Here is a 17,786-nt window from a genome sequence, read left to right as displayed (position 1 = left end):
CTATTTTTTTTAGTTTAAGTAAAAGCAGTAATACCACAATATAGAAATACTCTGATAACAATATTTAATTCTGAGGAAGTGGAAGTATAAAGTATACGAATATTAAAAAGTAAAAGTACCTAAAAATTGCACTTATGTACAGTACATGACTAAATGTACTTAAGTTACTTTCCACCACTGCAACATACCATAGAAAGAGGAGGAGTACATCAGGTTGTGTTGCATAATCTTCATGTTTATTTCATATAAGACAATGTGTTTAGTGTACACAAACATTTGACGCTCAACTCCAACACACTCAAATAGACAATGACTTAACTACTGCCCATTTAAGATTGTATAAATGGGTACACCCTTATAATACACAGTTCACAGCAATCAGGTTTATATACAATGCAAAATCACATGAAGAGAAAGAAAAGGGAGCCTTACTGGTGCAGTTTGACGAAGCAAAAGAAAATGTTTAGATGTGGAAGCACAAGAAAATGAAGATATGGTCATAAAACGGGGGGATTGTTTTGTGGGGGTGTTGCAAAGGCTGACAGACTATAATGTTGAAGCTGGATATGGCCAGATATTAAAATAAGAGTTACATTGAGTGACAGTAATATATCCTATAGCATTATTGTCTACACTACAGGATGTGACGTCCAGTCGGGCCGAAAGTGACCATATCCGACACACTTGTTGGATGGATCTATACAGGTATGTCTGACACCTACAGTATAGTTCCTTCATAAAAACCTACAATCAGTAAGGAACCAGGCAACAACACCAGTAGAATAGGCCAACACATCAATCCGGTAAAATAATTAATTTAAAATGTTCCTTTACATTCAGTGTGATATACTCCTGTGTTGCACCAACAAAACTTTGGTTGGCTGGTTAAGCCAAACAAACAAACAGTGACAAATATCAAAGCCCCAATCCAGATAAAAAACAACAACAACAACAACATCAACAACTAAATAACATAAAAGTTAAACTCAAAAGTAAAACTTTAGCACAGGTGGTGGTCGTTTGATAACACATTGGGTCACAATCAGACAGTGTTTGACTCTGTGACGTTCACAGCAGGGTAAGGCCTAATTTATACTTAGTTGTGTGAAGGTGTCGCACACTGAAAATAGCCAATCTACAAGCTCACAAGTGTTGCAGTTGAGTGCGATGCTTTGTGAGCTTGTAGAGCTGCTATTTGTGGTGTGCGATGCCCGTGCAAAACCAAGTATAGATCAAGCCTGACAATGCTGATGAAGCTCTTCAAGGACACACAATCTCAGCCAAGAGTCTCTGATGGACTTTGATCATTCTATTGATTGCTTGAACTGTAACTGGGTTTCTGTGAAATGCCAAAATAAAGAGACATGTTCAACATGCATCGCATTTTGCTCCTTGATAACCTGCAGTTAGATTTTACAATAGGCACAGGGCTAGCTGAAGGATGACTGAAAAAACTTGAATCAATTCATCAGAGGTGCACAGTACATAACACACACAAACAGAATACCTTATAATCTGAAGACATCAGCATCAACAAGAACAACATACCATGTGCTGCATAAAAATGCGGCCCTCAAGATTTATTTTTAGTGAGCACATCGAAAATTCTGTTTATTTGCGCTTTCTTGAGGCATAGAGTTCAACTATGCACACTTGGAGATTTTGTTCTGATACGCTTGTTTTTGTTTGTAGATTGGAGAGTGCTTACGTTCTCTCAAGTGCTTTGTCATAGCTCTGCACATGCTCTGTAGGTTGGCTGACCCATGGCATGAGGCAAAGATCAACTGAACACTTGAATCTTCATTCTGTTGTTTGTTGAGCTGTGAAGTATTGCTGTGTCGTGGATTAATGCTCTCTTGAAAACGTGGACTGTGGTTGTGTTTAATAAGTCAGAACCCCAAGTATGCAACGAGTGCAGTTTCACTGCAGATCAGATCCTTATTAGTTACACTGGAGTCCTGGTAAGTAATTCTACTGAGTTTAAATTTGAAACAAATAAAACCTATTTATTATTTGGGTGTATGGTTGCTTTTCAAGCATATTCATTTGCTTACCAGATATGGGCATACTTTTCTAAGGCTTGTATGATAATAATCAAACATCAGCATGAGTTTTTATGTATAAACATGTGGTATACTGTATTTTAAGAAAAATCCGAACGCAACTATATGACAACGTTGCCTCATTGCCACATTACGAATGTCACATGAACATAAATGAAACCTTTGCATATTTTTCTGAATACATTAATAGATGATGATAATGATGAAGCAGGACAGTTACAGTTATGTTGATGATATGAACAGACAGTTTAGATAAGACTGTTAGCAATGCAGCAGCATGAAGGCTGAAGAGTAAAAGCAACTGGATGTACTGTACAGTATAGCCTTAGTTATACTTAGTTGCACGCGGGTGCCGTGCACTGAAAATAGCCGCTCTATAAGCTCACAACCTGTCATGGTGCAACAACGCAAAGTGAGCTTGGAGATCTGCCATTTTCGGTATGTGACACCAGCACGCAGCTACGTATAAACACGGCTTATGGTTGAAAAGAGAGGCACTACATAATAAATATACACACATCATTCACAAACCCCATTTGTTCCCTAAAAACAAGGAACGGTTTACATACTTTTTGCTCTATAAGGGAACTTTTGTGCATCTGATTGTGCACAGAGCACCTTGATCCATACCCTCTATTTCACTGGTCCTCAACATCGGGTCTGGGGCCCACCAGGGGGTCCAAATGGACCCTTACGGGTCTGTAACCCTGAGAGTTAAATTAACACTGAGAATTGTACAGTGTAGACTGGGGTCCCAAAGATTAAAAAATGGTTCCATTTGTACACTCTCTCAGATTTACAGACCTGTAAGGGTTAATTTGGACCCCTGGTGAGCCCCAGACCAGACGTTGAGAAACAGTGCTCTAATTGACCTTGTACTGTATGTAAATTGGGTCGATGGTCGCGCATAACTATCCGATTTCTTTGCTAAGGGATAGCATAATTCAAGTAGTCTTCAGCACAAGGAAACTGGCCCATGTTTATTATAATGTCATTGTTTAAGTAGCCATAACTGCGTGGGGACAAGGTTATGCTATCAAAACGTTTGAAGGAACTCATAATTAAAAAGTGCGGTGTGCAGAAATTGCACTGTACTACTACTTTAGAAATATAAATGTCTTTGTAAATAAATACATGCAGAAATAAATATTAAAGCTGTTAAATATCTAAATATATCACATCTTGATACAAATAAAATTCAGGTTAAGGTTAAATTTGGGAGGATTAATTTAACAATGGTTGATTATTAAATGGGCGACAGTAGATACCCTCGAGGCTCTCGCGAGCTAAAACAACACGTTTCTTTTTCCCCATCCTTTTATTTTTTTTAATCAAAACAGCTGAGGATCAATTATTGTTTGCTCAGAGTCATTCCTCTTCCCTTGCCAGACTGTGTGCGCTAAACATTCAGAGAAATTAGAAGATTGTACAGTATCCGAATTCACAAGGATGCTATGCATTCCCACAGCGGAATCGTAAAGAATAGTGAATGGATCTACAGAGCAGCAACGTTATTTATTCGTATAGTTTTTTCCTAGTTTTACTCTGAATGCAAACCAGTTGTACTTAATATAGTTGTATAGTTAAGAGAGAATCTGCAGGTTGAGACAGCTGAGATGCAAAATGTCGTAATGTGATCCCAACTGACACGGCAGCTTCTACGTAACGATTACTGTCACAGCTTTTTTTTTTTTTTTTTGCTTTCTTTCTTATTTGAGGAATAAACGCGTAAAGCTCAATGTGTCACTGACAAACAACTACATTACCAGACATACGTAATCTGAGATAGAGAAGTGGTTGCTACTCCCTTGACCACTTAAACCCTATATACTTAACTAACCGGGTTCCAACGGGTTGTGAGCTTGTGGATCGGCTATTTTCACTGAATGTTCGCCCCCCCAGAAAAAGGATGCTAGGGTTCATGTGGTCAAGGTTGCACGTATCTCCTCCAGCTATGAATATTATTCCAGTACAGTACTGCGTGAACGAGGTGAAGAGGTTCTTCGGACTAGTGGTTCTCAAACTCTTTAATTTCGAGGTTCATTTAGTGTCACCTGTATACTCTCAGGCTCAGTCCAGACCAATGATTTGTGATGCAACGCAACGAAACCGTTGCAGAACGTTGCAGTGAAAAGTTGCAGCGGCCTGAATTACCCTGTTGCAGGTTGGCGCATGCCGGCTCATTGAGTCGCAACTCGCAAGTGATCCAACTTTTCCAATCGCAAGCAACAAATTGCAATGCATTGCCGTGGTTGCCAGTTGCAACTCTTGGCGTTGCAAATCATTGGTCTGGTAACCCCTTCAGAGTTACAGACCTGTAAGTGTCCATTTGGAACCCCCTCAAGGAACCCAGAGGGTCCCTGGACCCTCACTTTGAGAACCACTGGAACTAGGAGACTCACACAGCAGCAAAGCCCTGACAACACAACAGGTGGTGAGGTGGGGTGGGGTAGGGTGGGGTAGGGTGGGGTGGGTGGGAAGGGGGTTGTCTGAAGAACACTAGTGGTCAGCTTGTGATTGACGGAGGTTGTGCAAGGGGTGGGTCGGTGGTGTTTCGTGGGAGGGGGCTTCAGCACAGGAGTAAGGTACAAAGACAGGGAACTATATACACATTAGTCTTTGTCTTCCTATTATTATTCTTTTTTTTTCTTCATGTTGTCGTGTCATCTTACATCCTCATCTGTCCAGCTCGTCTCCTGGAGAGCTTTGACCTACAAGAGAGGAGAAGACACATGCATTGATGATGCGGGACGTGCCGCTTCTCCTATTCCTGATTATCCAGGGTTTCTGCAGGTTTAGGCGAGTCAGATTTAAGACTTTTTCAAATTGTTAATGCTACTCAGAATTAAATTTAAGACCAATTTACCAATAACAAAAATCACAGAAAAGCAAACAACAGCAACAGCTAGGGTCAATTTCAGTCAGGAGACATTCCATGGACTAGCTACATTGTAAACACGACAACTGCTGCTAATGTTAACTAGTGCAGTGGTTCTCAACCCTTTCTGGACCAGGGCCCACTTGAACATCTCGAAAGCGTTTGCGGCCCTTTTCAAGGATTTTTATTTTTTACATGAATTCATTTATATTGATACAGTATATTATCAATACAATCTTTATGTTTTGCCAATTATTTGGCATCAGTAAGTTTACCTGATAGTTCCAGCGAGGAGAGGGTTAAAGGCATACAGCCAATCATGCATCTCTTTGTCAGTGTTGGCCTGAAGCAGGATTCCGCGGTGTTCCGTACACACGGCGAATGTGTTCGGGGTCTATTAAGAAAAAATAGAAATAAAAAAAATCCGGAGAGTTAATTTAATCTAAATGTACCCATAAGGACAGTGGTGTAAAGTAACTATAAGTACATTTCCTCAATTAGGGTGCGATCACACCGAACTTTAATTCTGCCTATGAGGGCGGATTCTGCCAATGCTTTTCAATGGGAACAGAGCATTTGTTTGCAAACCGCTCCGTTCCCATTGAAAAGCATTTTACCCTGTGGTATTGCTACTTTTACTTAAATCCAAAATCTGAGTACTTCTTCCACCACTCCATTAAGGGCAGTTCACACTGAGCACTGTAACTATAACGTTAACTATGACTATATCGTTCACCATTGTAATTGTTTGTATAGTTGGTGTGAACTCTGCCATCCACTTGACTTATATATAGTTTTTATAGTTATAGTGCTTAGTGTGAATGGCCCTTTTAAGGGCCATTAGGGTACTTCTGGTAGCAACTCCATTGCCCACCTTAAGCATGGCCTGCTGGTCCTCGCTGTACTCCACGTGGGCCGTGGAGAGGTTGAGGATAGCTCTTTCTACCGTGTCCCTCTCTGTGTTGTAGATGTAGACGTACGGCCGCCTCACCACCACGTAGCGCTTCACCCACCCGTTGGTGTGCGGCTCCAGGAAGTGCAGGTAACCCTTCTTCGACACGATGGGGCTACGGAAAGAGAAGAAGAGGAGAAGAGTGGGGTTAGAATGTTACCGCAGGGCATCCGTCGACGGTGCATCTTATGAGCTGTACGTTTCCATTCGTGGTCATGTTCTACCCACTTTCTGCTCTGCTGTCGCTTTAAGCTGTGGTGGTTCTCAAACTTTAACATTTCAAGGACCCCCATTTTGGTATTCATCAGACGATGGACCCCCATAACTCTTGACAGTGTTCAAATGTGGTTCCATTTAACATTGTCAGAGGTCACAGTTACACAGAGGTCCACTTGGTTTCTGACTATCAATCATTATGCCGAGAACCCCTTGTGTGTGTGTGTGTGTGTGTGTGTGTGTGTGTGTGTGTGTGTGTGTGTGTGTGTGTGTGTGTGTGTGTGTGTGTGTGTGTGTGTGTGTGTGTGTGTGTGTGTGTGTGTGTGTGTGTGTGTGTGTGTGAGAGAGAGTGAGTGTGTGTGTGTGAGAGAGAGTGAGTGTGTGTGTGTGAGAGTGAGTGAGTGAGTGAGTGAGTGAGTGAGTGAGTGAGTGAGTGAGTGAGTGAGTGAGTGAGTGAGTGAGTGAGTGAGTGAGTGAGTGAGTGAGTGAGTGAGTGAGTGAGTGAGTGAGTGAGTGAGTGTGTGTGTGTGTGTGTGTGTGTGTGTGTGTGTGTGTGTGTGTGTGTGTGGGGGTGTGTGTGTGTGTGTGTGTGTGTGTGTGTGCTCACCTGACTCGCATCTCCTGGATATCGGGTACATATCTGCGGATCCGAGGTTTGGTTTCAGGGGCTCTGTTGGAGAACTTTTTGGCCTCGCTATCCTGCTGGGATTCAGGGCAGGGGCTGGCGGTACGAGAGCGGGGCGTAGGGGGTCTGGGGTACAAAAGGACATTAGTTTTATTTTTTTTGTCCCAATGTAGTTGTTAAGCCAATCCCCAAATCCCTCGTGTACTATAGTCCCTTGTCACTGCTGACCCCTACTGGTTGGTTGTATATAATGTGGAGAATTAGATAAAATAATAATCATGGAAATTACTTCATGACATTATGCCAACAGGCCTGCTTCAGAACTGACCTGACTTCAGTGTCGATCTATAAGCTCACAAGTTGTGAGCTGGTAGATCTGCTCTTTTCGCAAATTTTGACAAACCGGGTCAAACCAGGTCAATCCCGGCCAAACCGGGACAATCTGTTCACCATAGTAGGAACTGACCTGAGTTCAGTGTCGTCATAGCAACCCTCAACCAGTGAGGGGCATGTCGAGGAGGGTATGATTGTGTTCAGGGCAGAAGATGAGGTGGAGTCCTTCAGCGATGTGACAGACATTTCTGAGAGCTGTAACACACACACACACACACACACACACACACACACACACACACACACACACACACACACACACACACACACACACACACACACACACGCACACACACACAAACACACACACACACACACACACGATCAATCAAATACAAATTTACTTGAGTAAAAGTGCAAAAGTAATGGTAACAAAATGTACTTAAAGTACCAAAAGTAAAAGTAAATTAGGCAGAATGTCTATCAAATGTCTAAAATGTCCAAAAATCTTTTGAAAATAGCAGATCTACAAGCTAAAAGTACAGAAAATTGGAAATACTCCAGTAAAGTAACTCAAAAGTATATTAAAGTATAGTACTTGAATACATGTACTTAGTTACTTTACACCACTGGGAAAGACTAATAGAGAAGGAAAGGTTTGGTGAAGGTGTTGTGTACTACCTTGCTCTCGCTGGCGCTGACACACACATGGCTGTATTCTCTGGTGAAGGAGTGTGTGAGCAGACGGAGACACTAAAGGTAGAGAGGACAGTCAGGAGCTTTAGATGCCACTCTACCTCCAGAGCCACTTCCACCCCACTGTGTGTGTGTGTGTGTGTGTGTGTGTGTGTGTGTGTGTGTGTGTGTGTGTGTGTGTGTGTGTGTGTGTGTGTGTGTGTGTGTGTGTGTGTGTGTGTGTGTGTGTGTGTGTGTGTGTGTGTGTGTGTGTGTGTGTATGTATACTTGGAAAATAAATGACTATGCTGAGCATGACCTCACAGGATGGAATAGAGCTGTAACGAGCTGTAACCAGCCACATATACCTCTAATTAGGATATTGGGGAAGGGTTGAAGGAGGGAGGGAATAAGCAATTTGCAGGGGGGGACATAAAATGTAAACAAAACGACAATTTTTTTTAAGAAAAACAAAAGGTAACTATGGCTGTGAATTTATAATGATTACATTTCTATATACATTTCAATTCATTTTGTCATTATTGATAGATCTTATGACAATACAGTATTTTTGTGAGTTTGGTCTTAGGAAGACAGATTTCGCTTCTGGGTCGCAGGAGGCTCTAATAATTAGTTATTTCTTGTAAAAGTTTTGTATACATTTTAAAGTGCCCAATGATGTTTAGCCAATATGAAAATAAAAATAAAGCCATTAACAGGAAAATGGTCTATGATATACTGTATGGCCAAAGATATAAATAGACAATGACATATATGTACAGATGTATACGACATGTATTCTTTCTCCATTTCCTGAAAAGTAATGGTTTTGGACAACCGACAGTGACGATACGCTACCTTAGAACATGACCGTGTAAAAACTGGTTTTCAAAAAAGGAAAAGAAAAGTCACCTTGGTAGCTAACTCCCTCTGTCTGTCGGTGATGATTTCAGGGCTGAGGTCCTGGCTGCCCTCAGAGGGTTGAGGGGAATCGTTTCTCTCCTCCTCCACTATGGTCAGCATGGACTCCTGGCTCAACAGCAGTGTGGACTCTAGCTTCTCCCTAAGCAGGAGGTAATGTCGGGTCTTCTCCACCTGGGAGAATAGGGGGTTACGTTTAGGGCTAGAAGAGAGGGAGTTCCTTAGCGCCTCAAACAATTAACGGCAGGTCCAGTGCATCACAGGAGCAGGACACATCAGCAGACAAAAGCAATGGAGCACTGGAGCATCACAGACAATGAAGATTTATTTTTATTTAGGTGCTAAATAACAATGACTAACGTTTCGATGCCATGTGCATCTTCATCAGAGTACAAGTCATTCTTATTTAGCACCTTGTTAATACAATGAATGCATTGAATTGTCACTGCCTCCTGCAGTGGTTTTAGCTCCTGGATGTGGTTACTGGTTGGTATCATTGGCCTGGTTGTCTCACCTCTTGTAGGAGGCTCAGTTTCTCCAGATCCCACTGGTGGTCCAGGATGAGGCTGTCACTGCGAGGCCTCCAGCCCGCCAGGTTCTCCTCGCCACGGACGTAGGCCACCGAGGTGTCCAGCACCCGCCTGCGTCTCCTCTGCATACCTGGGATTAGGACAGGATGGCCAGAGGATGAGTACCTCAAATAGCCCTAATATCTTGAATGGGCACGTTTTTGCTGCCAGATCCGGTTTTAATGAAGTTGAGGACATAATAAACACGATGTTGGAGTGTGTTTTGTGTTTTTTTTCTCCAAATCTGTGACACCACAGACTTGAACCTCAGTACTTCCTGGACAGTCAGTGGACCACTACAGCCTGTGATTCCTGTAGTTCCAGTCAGACCGGCAAGTCTGTGACGTCACAGACTTGGAAGTCACAATCAAAATAAAACCAACGTCATTAACTTAATAAAACTAACGTCAATTAAATTAAGGACGTTTATTACGTCCTTAACTTTATTAAAACAGGATTTGGGTGCAAAATCGCTGAAGTGCCCTTTAATGCATCATCTACAAGCATCTTTTTTTAAATCTTGTTCCTACCTGGGCTTCCTGCATCTGCAAGGTGAGAAAGGCTGACCTCATATACTCCTGTCACACGGTTTCTGAAAGAACACAAGATTCCCATAAACCAGTGGTTCTCAAAGTCCTCAGTGTTCATTCAACTGTGTAGAGAGTTAAATGTAAAGCCTGGAGGTGATCATAACAATAATAATACTGTAAATCTCAGTTACAGAGAGAGAAACGTAGAAGAACACAAAATGTTAGCGTTTCAAAACATTTCTTCAGGATCGGAAACTTCAAACTCACCCCTCTGCTCCCCTCAGGCTCCCGGTGCCAAAGAGGTTGCGGATGGAACGCGAGGCGGTGAGCTTGGCATCTCGGGAGTAAAACACCATGCAGACATCTTTGGTTATAACTGCCGGCTGTGTGCACTTCTCCATCTGCAAGCGATGAATACAAAGAGCAAGGACTATCAAACACCTTCATGTGCCCCCAAATAAGGGGCCCAGCCCCTGTCCTCCGGCCCATATATCTGTGAGCACGTTACCTCTAGGTAGGCCGAGAGGGTCATGTAGATCTTCTCCCCGCCCGGAGTGACTCGGTTCAGCAGCAGGGAGTTGTGCATGGAGCTGTCCCACGCCGCCTCAAAGCGGTAGAAGGTCCTGGAGTTGTCCAATGAGGGAGCAGGCAACCACAGTCAATAACAAACCCAATACTCCTCTACCTCACTACAACCTAGGGCTGGGCAATTAACTGAAAATATATCGAAACTGATTTTAAGAACCAATAACCAACTTAATCTTGCTCACGTAGGTTAATCGAATAATCGAGAAGGAGTTTTTTTTAATTACACAAATTTACACGATTAACCACTTAATCCTGTATTATACTTTGTTGTACAATGGTGGGTAGTGATGTGCGGGTCGGGTTTTTTCATGACCCGCCCCGCCCCAACCCGCGACGGAACGCGACCCGCCTCAACCCGCCCCGCGAACCCATATATAAATCTATGGCTCAACCCGCCCCGCGACCCGCGGTGGGAATATATATATATATTATATAGCGCTCTTTTAAGTACCCAAAGTCCCTTTAAATGTCTACAGTAGCACAACATTGTCATGGGCTGAATAAACAAGCATGTTGGTCAAAATAGGGTTTTTTTTTTTTTTTTTCGTGGAGAGCGGCTGACCCGCTCACCCTCAGCCCGCATAATTTTCTCTGAAATCCTGACTCGACCTACCCGCGCCGCGGGTTGACCCGCGGGTCCCGCGGGTTACGGGTCGACCCGCTCATCACTAATGGTGGGGGTAGCCTACAAAAACAGGGAAAATAGCCAATCTACAATCTCACAACACGTGTCGTGAGAGAAAAAAACCTGCTTATCAATTATAATCAAGGGGAAAGTGTGAAATAATTGTGACATTGATTTGAAGTCGTCCAGCCCTACTGCAACCTCTGTTAACGGACAACTGTGTATGAATCCAACCGACGCCTCACATAAAGATATACAGCACAGTTCTATGGTTCATTTGTTTGCTATGATTGTATGCAATGATTGTATAATACCTGCATAAGTTAGCGATTGTTATTGGAGTCAGCTTAGGCAGCCATACTGTACAGTTGTGGTTCTTCTTAACGTGGGGTTTTAGATAAAAACAATGAATGCTCTCAGATTGATGTCCCAGAGATAAACATTGTATCAAATGGGGGATCCGTGGCCTAATGCGTGTCAAATTGTGGGTCCCTCAAATTAAAACGGTTGAGAATCCCTGCTGTACAGTATGTTAAACATGTAGCATACATTCCTGAAAGTGTCAGTATAACAAAAGGGGTGACGATGAAATGTTCGGCATGCAATAGATCACTCTAGAGCAGTGGTTCTCAAAGTGGAGTCCGGGGACCCCCAGGGATCCTGGAGAGGGTTCCAAGGGGTCCATTGGCTATTTGAAAATAGACGATCAAGGTTGTAGATATGCGACAACCAAAAACGTGGAACAAAATGTGACAAATAAGGAATGTCTTCGAAACGTTTTAACAACACAAATCTTGTATGTGGGTCCCTGGTACAAAATCTTTTCAGATGGGCGTCCACAAGTACTTGTGGGCGTATCACAAGTACATATTAATTTGGGGGTCTTCAACTAGCCTGGCATGGCCAGACTAAAATAAGATCTCGTTAGATCTATTTTTTTGTTTTTTTCTGGCAGATTTGTCTGGTTTCCAGGCTAGTCAACATGCTCAACACGAAACAGTTTGAGAACCACTGCTCAAGAGTCGACGTTCTGCATGGACAAAACGCCGCGGAAAACAGAGAGAAGAGATGAGTTGAGTTGAGTTGACTTCATTAGTAGAAGACAGAAGGGAGATGAGAGACTGAGGGATAAAAGGAGGGACAGACTGGGTTGTGAAATGCACCTACGGTCAACTCCTCCCAGCTAAGGAAATACTATGAGAAACTATGCAAAATAATAAAAGAAGTAAGCTGTGGGAAGGAAGTGTGTTGTTGTGGTTGTGAGCTTTGTGGCTGGGACCGTTCAGTTTCCTTTTTGACCGATCATTCATAAAGGGCCGTTCAAACCAAGCACGATAACTATAACTATAATGATAATTATGTGAGCACCCACGCTGAAGAACAATAACATTCCGTAAACAGTGGCACCAAGAACTGTTTCAAAGAACACCAAGAACGCAGTCCAGCTGTGTCAGAGCCCACACTGAGGGAGAGAGAGGGAGAGAGAGACCTCTGCCTCTGTGGTGCTGAAAGACACGGCATGCAATAGGATAAATGTATAATCTGATTATGAATTATAAGGAGACGAGATAGTTGTAGCCTATACCTGAGGTAATGCCAGCTAGCCTACCTCTACTACTTCCCCAGGGTGAGTGAGACCGATTGGCTCCCAGATGTCCTTCTGATGGATTTTGAATGGCTGTCAATGTTTCGTTCATAAAATCACTCTAAAAGTGACCCAAGCGATATCGTTTATGACTATATCGTTGTCATCATAGTTCAGTTAGAACAATTTTTAAAACAACGTGTTTATAGTTATCGTTATAGATACCGTGCTTGGTGGGAACAGCGCTTAACTCTCCTTTCCTTTTCATAATTGTGGGTCGTGTAAAGCTATCCTACTGTATGTAGGCCTAAACCCTACAGTAGCTAGAGACACAATGCACCTTTCTATCACTTCTCTCTCTTCTCTGTCACCGCATACATTGATAGACACGTTTTCTTTTCCCCTGGGCGAGCAATCACAACCTGGAACCAGCTCTGGCCTTACATCTGACCAAACCAAAAAGGATAATCCAAGCAGCGAATGTGAAAGGAACAGCGGTGGAAAAAGTACTCAAATGTTTTACTTAAAGTTGTACAATGCAAATTCACAACTAACGATTTTTAGCAACCTCTGCTGGTCACTACCGTCACTGCATACAATTTCCGTTGTCCTCGATTACCCAGAATTCCATTCGTTTTCACCGGAAGCCGGAAGCGTTTCAAAAAGCGATCTTTTAATTGTTTTATACTATCTACGGATCGTTTCTCTTAGCCAGTGGAGCATTAGTTACCATGAGCTGTGCTTTCTTTTTCTGTTCTTTTTCGATCTTCTAATCCTACATTCTCTTAAAATCAGCGTGAGGTTCATTTTTGTTATTAGCGCGATAGTTCCTGGCCAAACAGGAAACCGTTGCGGTAGTTCCTGGCCAAACAGGAAACCAGTGCATTTCCACCTCAGTTTTCCGGCCAGATGACGTCATTTCCCCGGGAAAGTCCCCCCAGTCCACGTTCAATATAAAATATATAAATAAAAGGCTTCCGGGGGTGAAATTCATGGAGTGGGTGTTGTGAAACTTTTGCCACTCACAAAAGATATACAATTTAACTTTAGTTTTGTTGAAAACGTTACCTAGTATGCTTTTAAGTAAAAGTATCAATACTGCAATGTAGAAGTACTCTGTTACAAGTAAAGGTCCGGAATTACAAAATTACTTGAGTAAAAGTACAAAAGTATTGGTATCAAAATGTACTTAAAGTACTTAAAGTACTAAAATGTTTGAAAATAGCAGATCTACAAGCTCACAATGCGTTGCGATGCGACACGTTGTGAGCACGTAGATCTGCTATTTTCAAATAGCCTAGGTATAAGATAGGGCTAAAGTGGTAAATGTATGTTTTATAATGTAATATATTCATATCTGCAAAGTAACTAGTAACTAAAGTTTTCAAATAATTGTAGTGGAGTAAAAGTACAATATTTGCCTCTGAGATGTAGTGGAGTAGAAGTAGAAGTATAGACAATTGGAAATACTCCGGTAAAGTAAAAGTAACTCAAAATTGTACTCAAGTACAGTACAGTGAGTAAATATACTTAGTTACTTTACACCACTGGAAAGGAACCTCATGTTTCTGTAAGTCATAAAACAAGAGGCTGAAAGGACTGCTCATGAGGTTCAGATGTTGAAGCCCGCTGGCCTTGGCCTGAAGTGACCTTGTGGGAAAGCAAACAATGTGCTGCTCAGAGGGAAGCGTACGGCAAGGCATTCCTTCTCAACGTCGGGTCCGGGGACCCACCAAGGGGTCCAAATGGACCCTCACGGGTCACATACAGTAAGTATATATTAGGGCGCAACCTTTTGGATTTCATAAAAACCTGCTTTCTTAGTGTCCTTGTAACTCTGAGAGTGTACAAATGGAACCAAATGGACCCCGTAATTTTACAGTGTAGATTGGGGTCGCCGAGAGATAAAACTGGGGGTCCTTGAAATAAAAAAAGATTGAGAACCACTGAACTAAACTATACTGGAACCCCAATCTCCACTGAAAGATCCTCAGTGTTAATTTAACTGTGTACAAACATGGATACTGAATGTGTACACATTTCAGTTGATACCAAAAGTGTAATATTTATTATTATATATCACATACAGTATTAGTTTTTCCTTCGTGCATTTGTACACTTCCAGAGTTACAGACCCACAGGGTCCATTTGGGGACCGCCGGTGGTCCCCAGACCCCATGTAGAGAACCAGTGCGGTTATACTGTGGTGAGGTACTGACTGGAACCCATAGTGAAGGCAGCTCAGGGCTGCAGCTGTGGCAAAGTGACCTGTAATGTAACAGGGGAAACTTCAGCCTCTGTTTTTCAACTAGGTGCTTTACACACATGCACACACACACACACACATGACCCGGGCACACATCTGCAGTGTACTGTACACACACATTCACACACTCGGCAGTAGAGGCCTGTTCGCTCACACTATACTAGGAAGCAATTTTTTCCCCTTTTCCCCACACTTACATGATTCTCCTCTTTTCTTTTTATGAGCTCCTTTTAAAGTGTAAAAGCCAGGTTTGAAGTCATCCTTGCTGGCAGAGCATGTGAGGAAACATTTGTTTCTGCCGTTTGGCCCCGTTTGGCCGAGGCATAAATGAGATTTAAAAATGTTCACAGCATAGCAGCAGGTTTAGGGTTTAGGGAAAATGCTACCGCTGAGGTAATGGTTTCATGGATTACATTTTAATGTTTGGGACTAGAACACCTTGCCAGCGAGGGTACTGTAAATGACGTGTTTTTCTCTGAACAGCACTCGAGTTAATGGCGGACAACTGGTGTCCCTGTTCCCCAGAGATGTTCCAGATATCTGTGATGGGAAGAACATTGTGTCATGGGCCCATGGGAGGAGAGAGACCAATCACCGGACCTTGCCCGACATGAAAAATCAATTACGTTGGAGATTGCAGGGAAATATCAATGTCACTTTGCCTGGACAATCATCTTTTAATGTTTTAGAATGGTGGAATAACTTACGTATTTCATCTTTTCCTACTCAAATTGGCAGTGTTTTTTTTTTAGATTAGATTTCAGGAATTAATCAAAGCTTTGGCTAAAGGCAAGGTGAACCTCTGTCCCCTTGTTGTGTCACTTGAACTAAAAATGCATCGTGAAGAACGAACAACCACTGCCCTCTAGTGGAAAGCAGTGCTCATTCCTTAACTCAGAGCTCCATTAGTTCCAGCTATTCCTCTGAAAACAATTATTGTTTTAAGGTATTTTCTCTATGATGGTGTTAATCTAGTATTAATGTACTTTACAATAAATTACTCTGTGCGTGTAAATTAACATCTGTGAAAGGTAACTGATCAACTCGGGCAGAATAATGAATTGGTAAGGTTTGTCCATTTACAAACAATACTTTACCAACTATATCTGCTGTTAGACAGTAGGAATGGTGAAGAGATCCCAAGATTGATTCTGTGCTAGGGCTGGGCAATATGACTTGAAATCAATATCAGGATTATTAGAAACTTTTTCCTCGATTACGATTAATGATCGATTATAAAAAATAAAATAATAGTGAAAATAGCCGATCTATAAGCTCACAACGCGCCACGATGCAATACGTTGTCAGCTTGTAGATCGGCTATTTTAACTTTTTCTGCACAGCACAATTCTACACCAAAGTACTGTATAATACAGGGCTTAAACGGTTAATCAGACTAACCGATTTAGTTGTTTACAAAAGATCTATTCGATTTTTTTCTATATGAGAAATTTAGAAACATTATCACAAAAAAAATCCTGCTTCTTGATTATTTAACTACTGTAACTTACATGAGCAACATTAAATCGGTTGCACATTGTAAATATCGGTATATATTTTTGGTTAATTGCCCAGCCCTGGTCCGTGTTATAGATATACCCATCAGTAGTTGCTGGTGAGTGTGATACTGGCCGAACGACACCTCCAGCAGTGACACAGCCCAACGCACTCCACAGTCACAAAGCAAAGCCAGCCATGCAGTACCTGTCCACCCTCAGCCTCAAGCTGTTACAACAACAACTACAACCACTCAAACACACATCCAGCTCAGTAGGAGGACTGGGGGAGGGAGGGGGGGGGGGCATGCGGAACGACATCCCACGCTTCTGGCGAGGAGGAGGAAACAGACAGACAAACAGACAAGCGAGAGATAGCAGCATCCCAACGGAAATGAAGGAAAGTACAAGGCGAGGCGGAGAAAAAAAGCAACTAGGGGTTTACAGGGAATGACGGGGTACAGGGGACACTGAATATGAAATGTGTGTCTAAAATCAACAGAATCAGAGCAGAGGGGAAATAATAATATACCTAGGCATGTCCGAATCAAGAAACTGTCTGCAAAAACACAAAACAACATTCCGTTAGTGGACTGGAGGGAGGAAAAGAACGTCAGCAATCCGCATTTACCTCGACAATAGCGACCAGCACAGAACTAAGCAGAGACCCTGCTGGACCATGCCCTGACCTGGCGCTGCCCCCCCCCCCCCAAACAAAATAAATAAGTAATCAAAATAACATGGAAATAAAAACAAGGCTCAACGGTTAACCATTATTTTCAACATGGTGTCCCTAATAGGCTCTGTGCATAACTGTAGTCCCGGGTTTCCAGAGGGTGGCATATCCATTTCCAGTTCCAGTTCATTTTCCCACAGCTCCATTTGATTGGCTACAGCAGATTTGAACCGAAAAAAACATATGAAGGTTTCCTATGTGTCCAGTTCAAATCTTCTGCAGAGACAATCAACCGAAGCTGTGGGAAAATTAGCCGGAACAAGAAATAAGTATGCCACCCTCTGGAAACCTGGGACACAATCATTTTGTCACATTTTCAAATGTAGCGAAAATAAAAGATCTACAAGCTCACAATACGTCGCAATACGATGCTTTCTGAGCTTGTAGATTGGTTATTAAAATGATGTTTACTGTGTGTGTGAGCCCCAATAGTGCAGCACCAAGGTCTAAAATGGGTTGGGATGGAGCAGGGTCACTGCTTCCAGCCCTGCCTGGTGCCTTTAGCTTCTATTATAATAGCAGGTTATCTGACTCTGGGTTAGAAATAGTATTGTTAGGCTTTATTTTAGAGAGGGGAAGGTTATCAGCAAAACAGCATAATTAAAGCAATGAATAATAACAGCAGGTCACAAAATTATATGTAAAATAATAAAATAAAATAAAAGCCTTTTAACAGGGGGAACTTAATAAAGGCAGGTTTAGCTTCCCATACACTACTGTGAATGATT

The 17,786-nt window shown here is 42.3% G+C and overlaps 1 protein-coding gene across 1 annotated transcript in view; it reads right to left on the bottom strand.

The window, feature by feature from the left end:
- Positions 1 to 793: 793 nt before the first annotated feature.
- Positions 794 to 17,786, bottom strand: part of kif1aa (kinesin family member 1Aa) — a 63,339-nt gene continuing 46,346 nt past the window's right edge. Inside the window, exons 37-48 of the mRNA XM_080429701.1 lie at positions 16,855 to 16,881; positions 10,271 to 10,385; positions 10,030 to 10,163; positions 9,763 to 9,824; positions 9,178 to 9,323; positions 8,655 to 8,837; positions 7,749 to 7,820; positions 7,201 to 7,322; positions 6,717 to 6,860; positions 5,816 to 6,008; positions 5,217 to 5,335; positions 794 to 4,774 (exon numbers count right to left, since the gene is read on the bottom strand). Of these exons, the coding sequence (XP_080285827.1) occupies positions 4,732 to 4,774; positions 5,217 to 5,335; positions 5,816 to 6,008; positions 6,717 to 6,860; positions 7,201 to 7,322; positions 7,749 to 7,820; positions 8,655 to 8,837; positions 9,178 to 9,323; positions 9,763 to 9,824; positions 10,030 to 10,163; positions 10,271 to 10,385; positions 16,855 to 16,881 (1,360 nt within the window). The 3' untranslated portion in view covers positions 794 to 4,731. The remainder of the gene's footprint in view (positions 4,775 to 5,216; positions 5,336 to 5,815; positions 6,009 to 6,716; positions 6,861 to 7,200; positions 7,323 to 7,748; positions 7,821 to 8,654; positions 8,838 to 9,177; positions 9,324 to 9,762; positions 9,825 to 10,029; positions 10,164 to 10,270; positions 10,386 to 16,854; positions 16,882 to 17,786) is intronic.

The sequence above is a fragment of the Gymnoscopelus braueri genome (genome assembly GCF_963280865.1).
Source record: "Gymnoscopelus braueri genome assembly, chromosome: 6".
NCBI classification, from domain to species: domain Eukaryota; kingdom Metazoa; phylum Chordata; class Actinopteri; order Myctophiformes; family Myctophidae; genus Gymnoscopelus; species Gymnoscopelus braueri.
The sequence above is the reverse complement of the archived record's forward strand: the minus strand, read 5'-3'. Positions and strand labels throughout refer to the sequence as shown.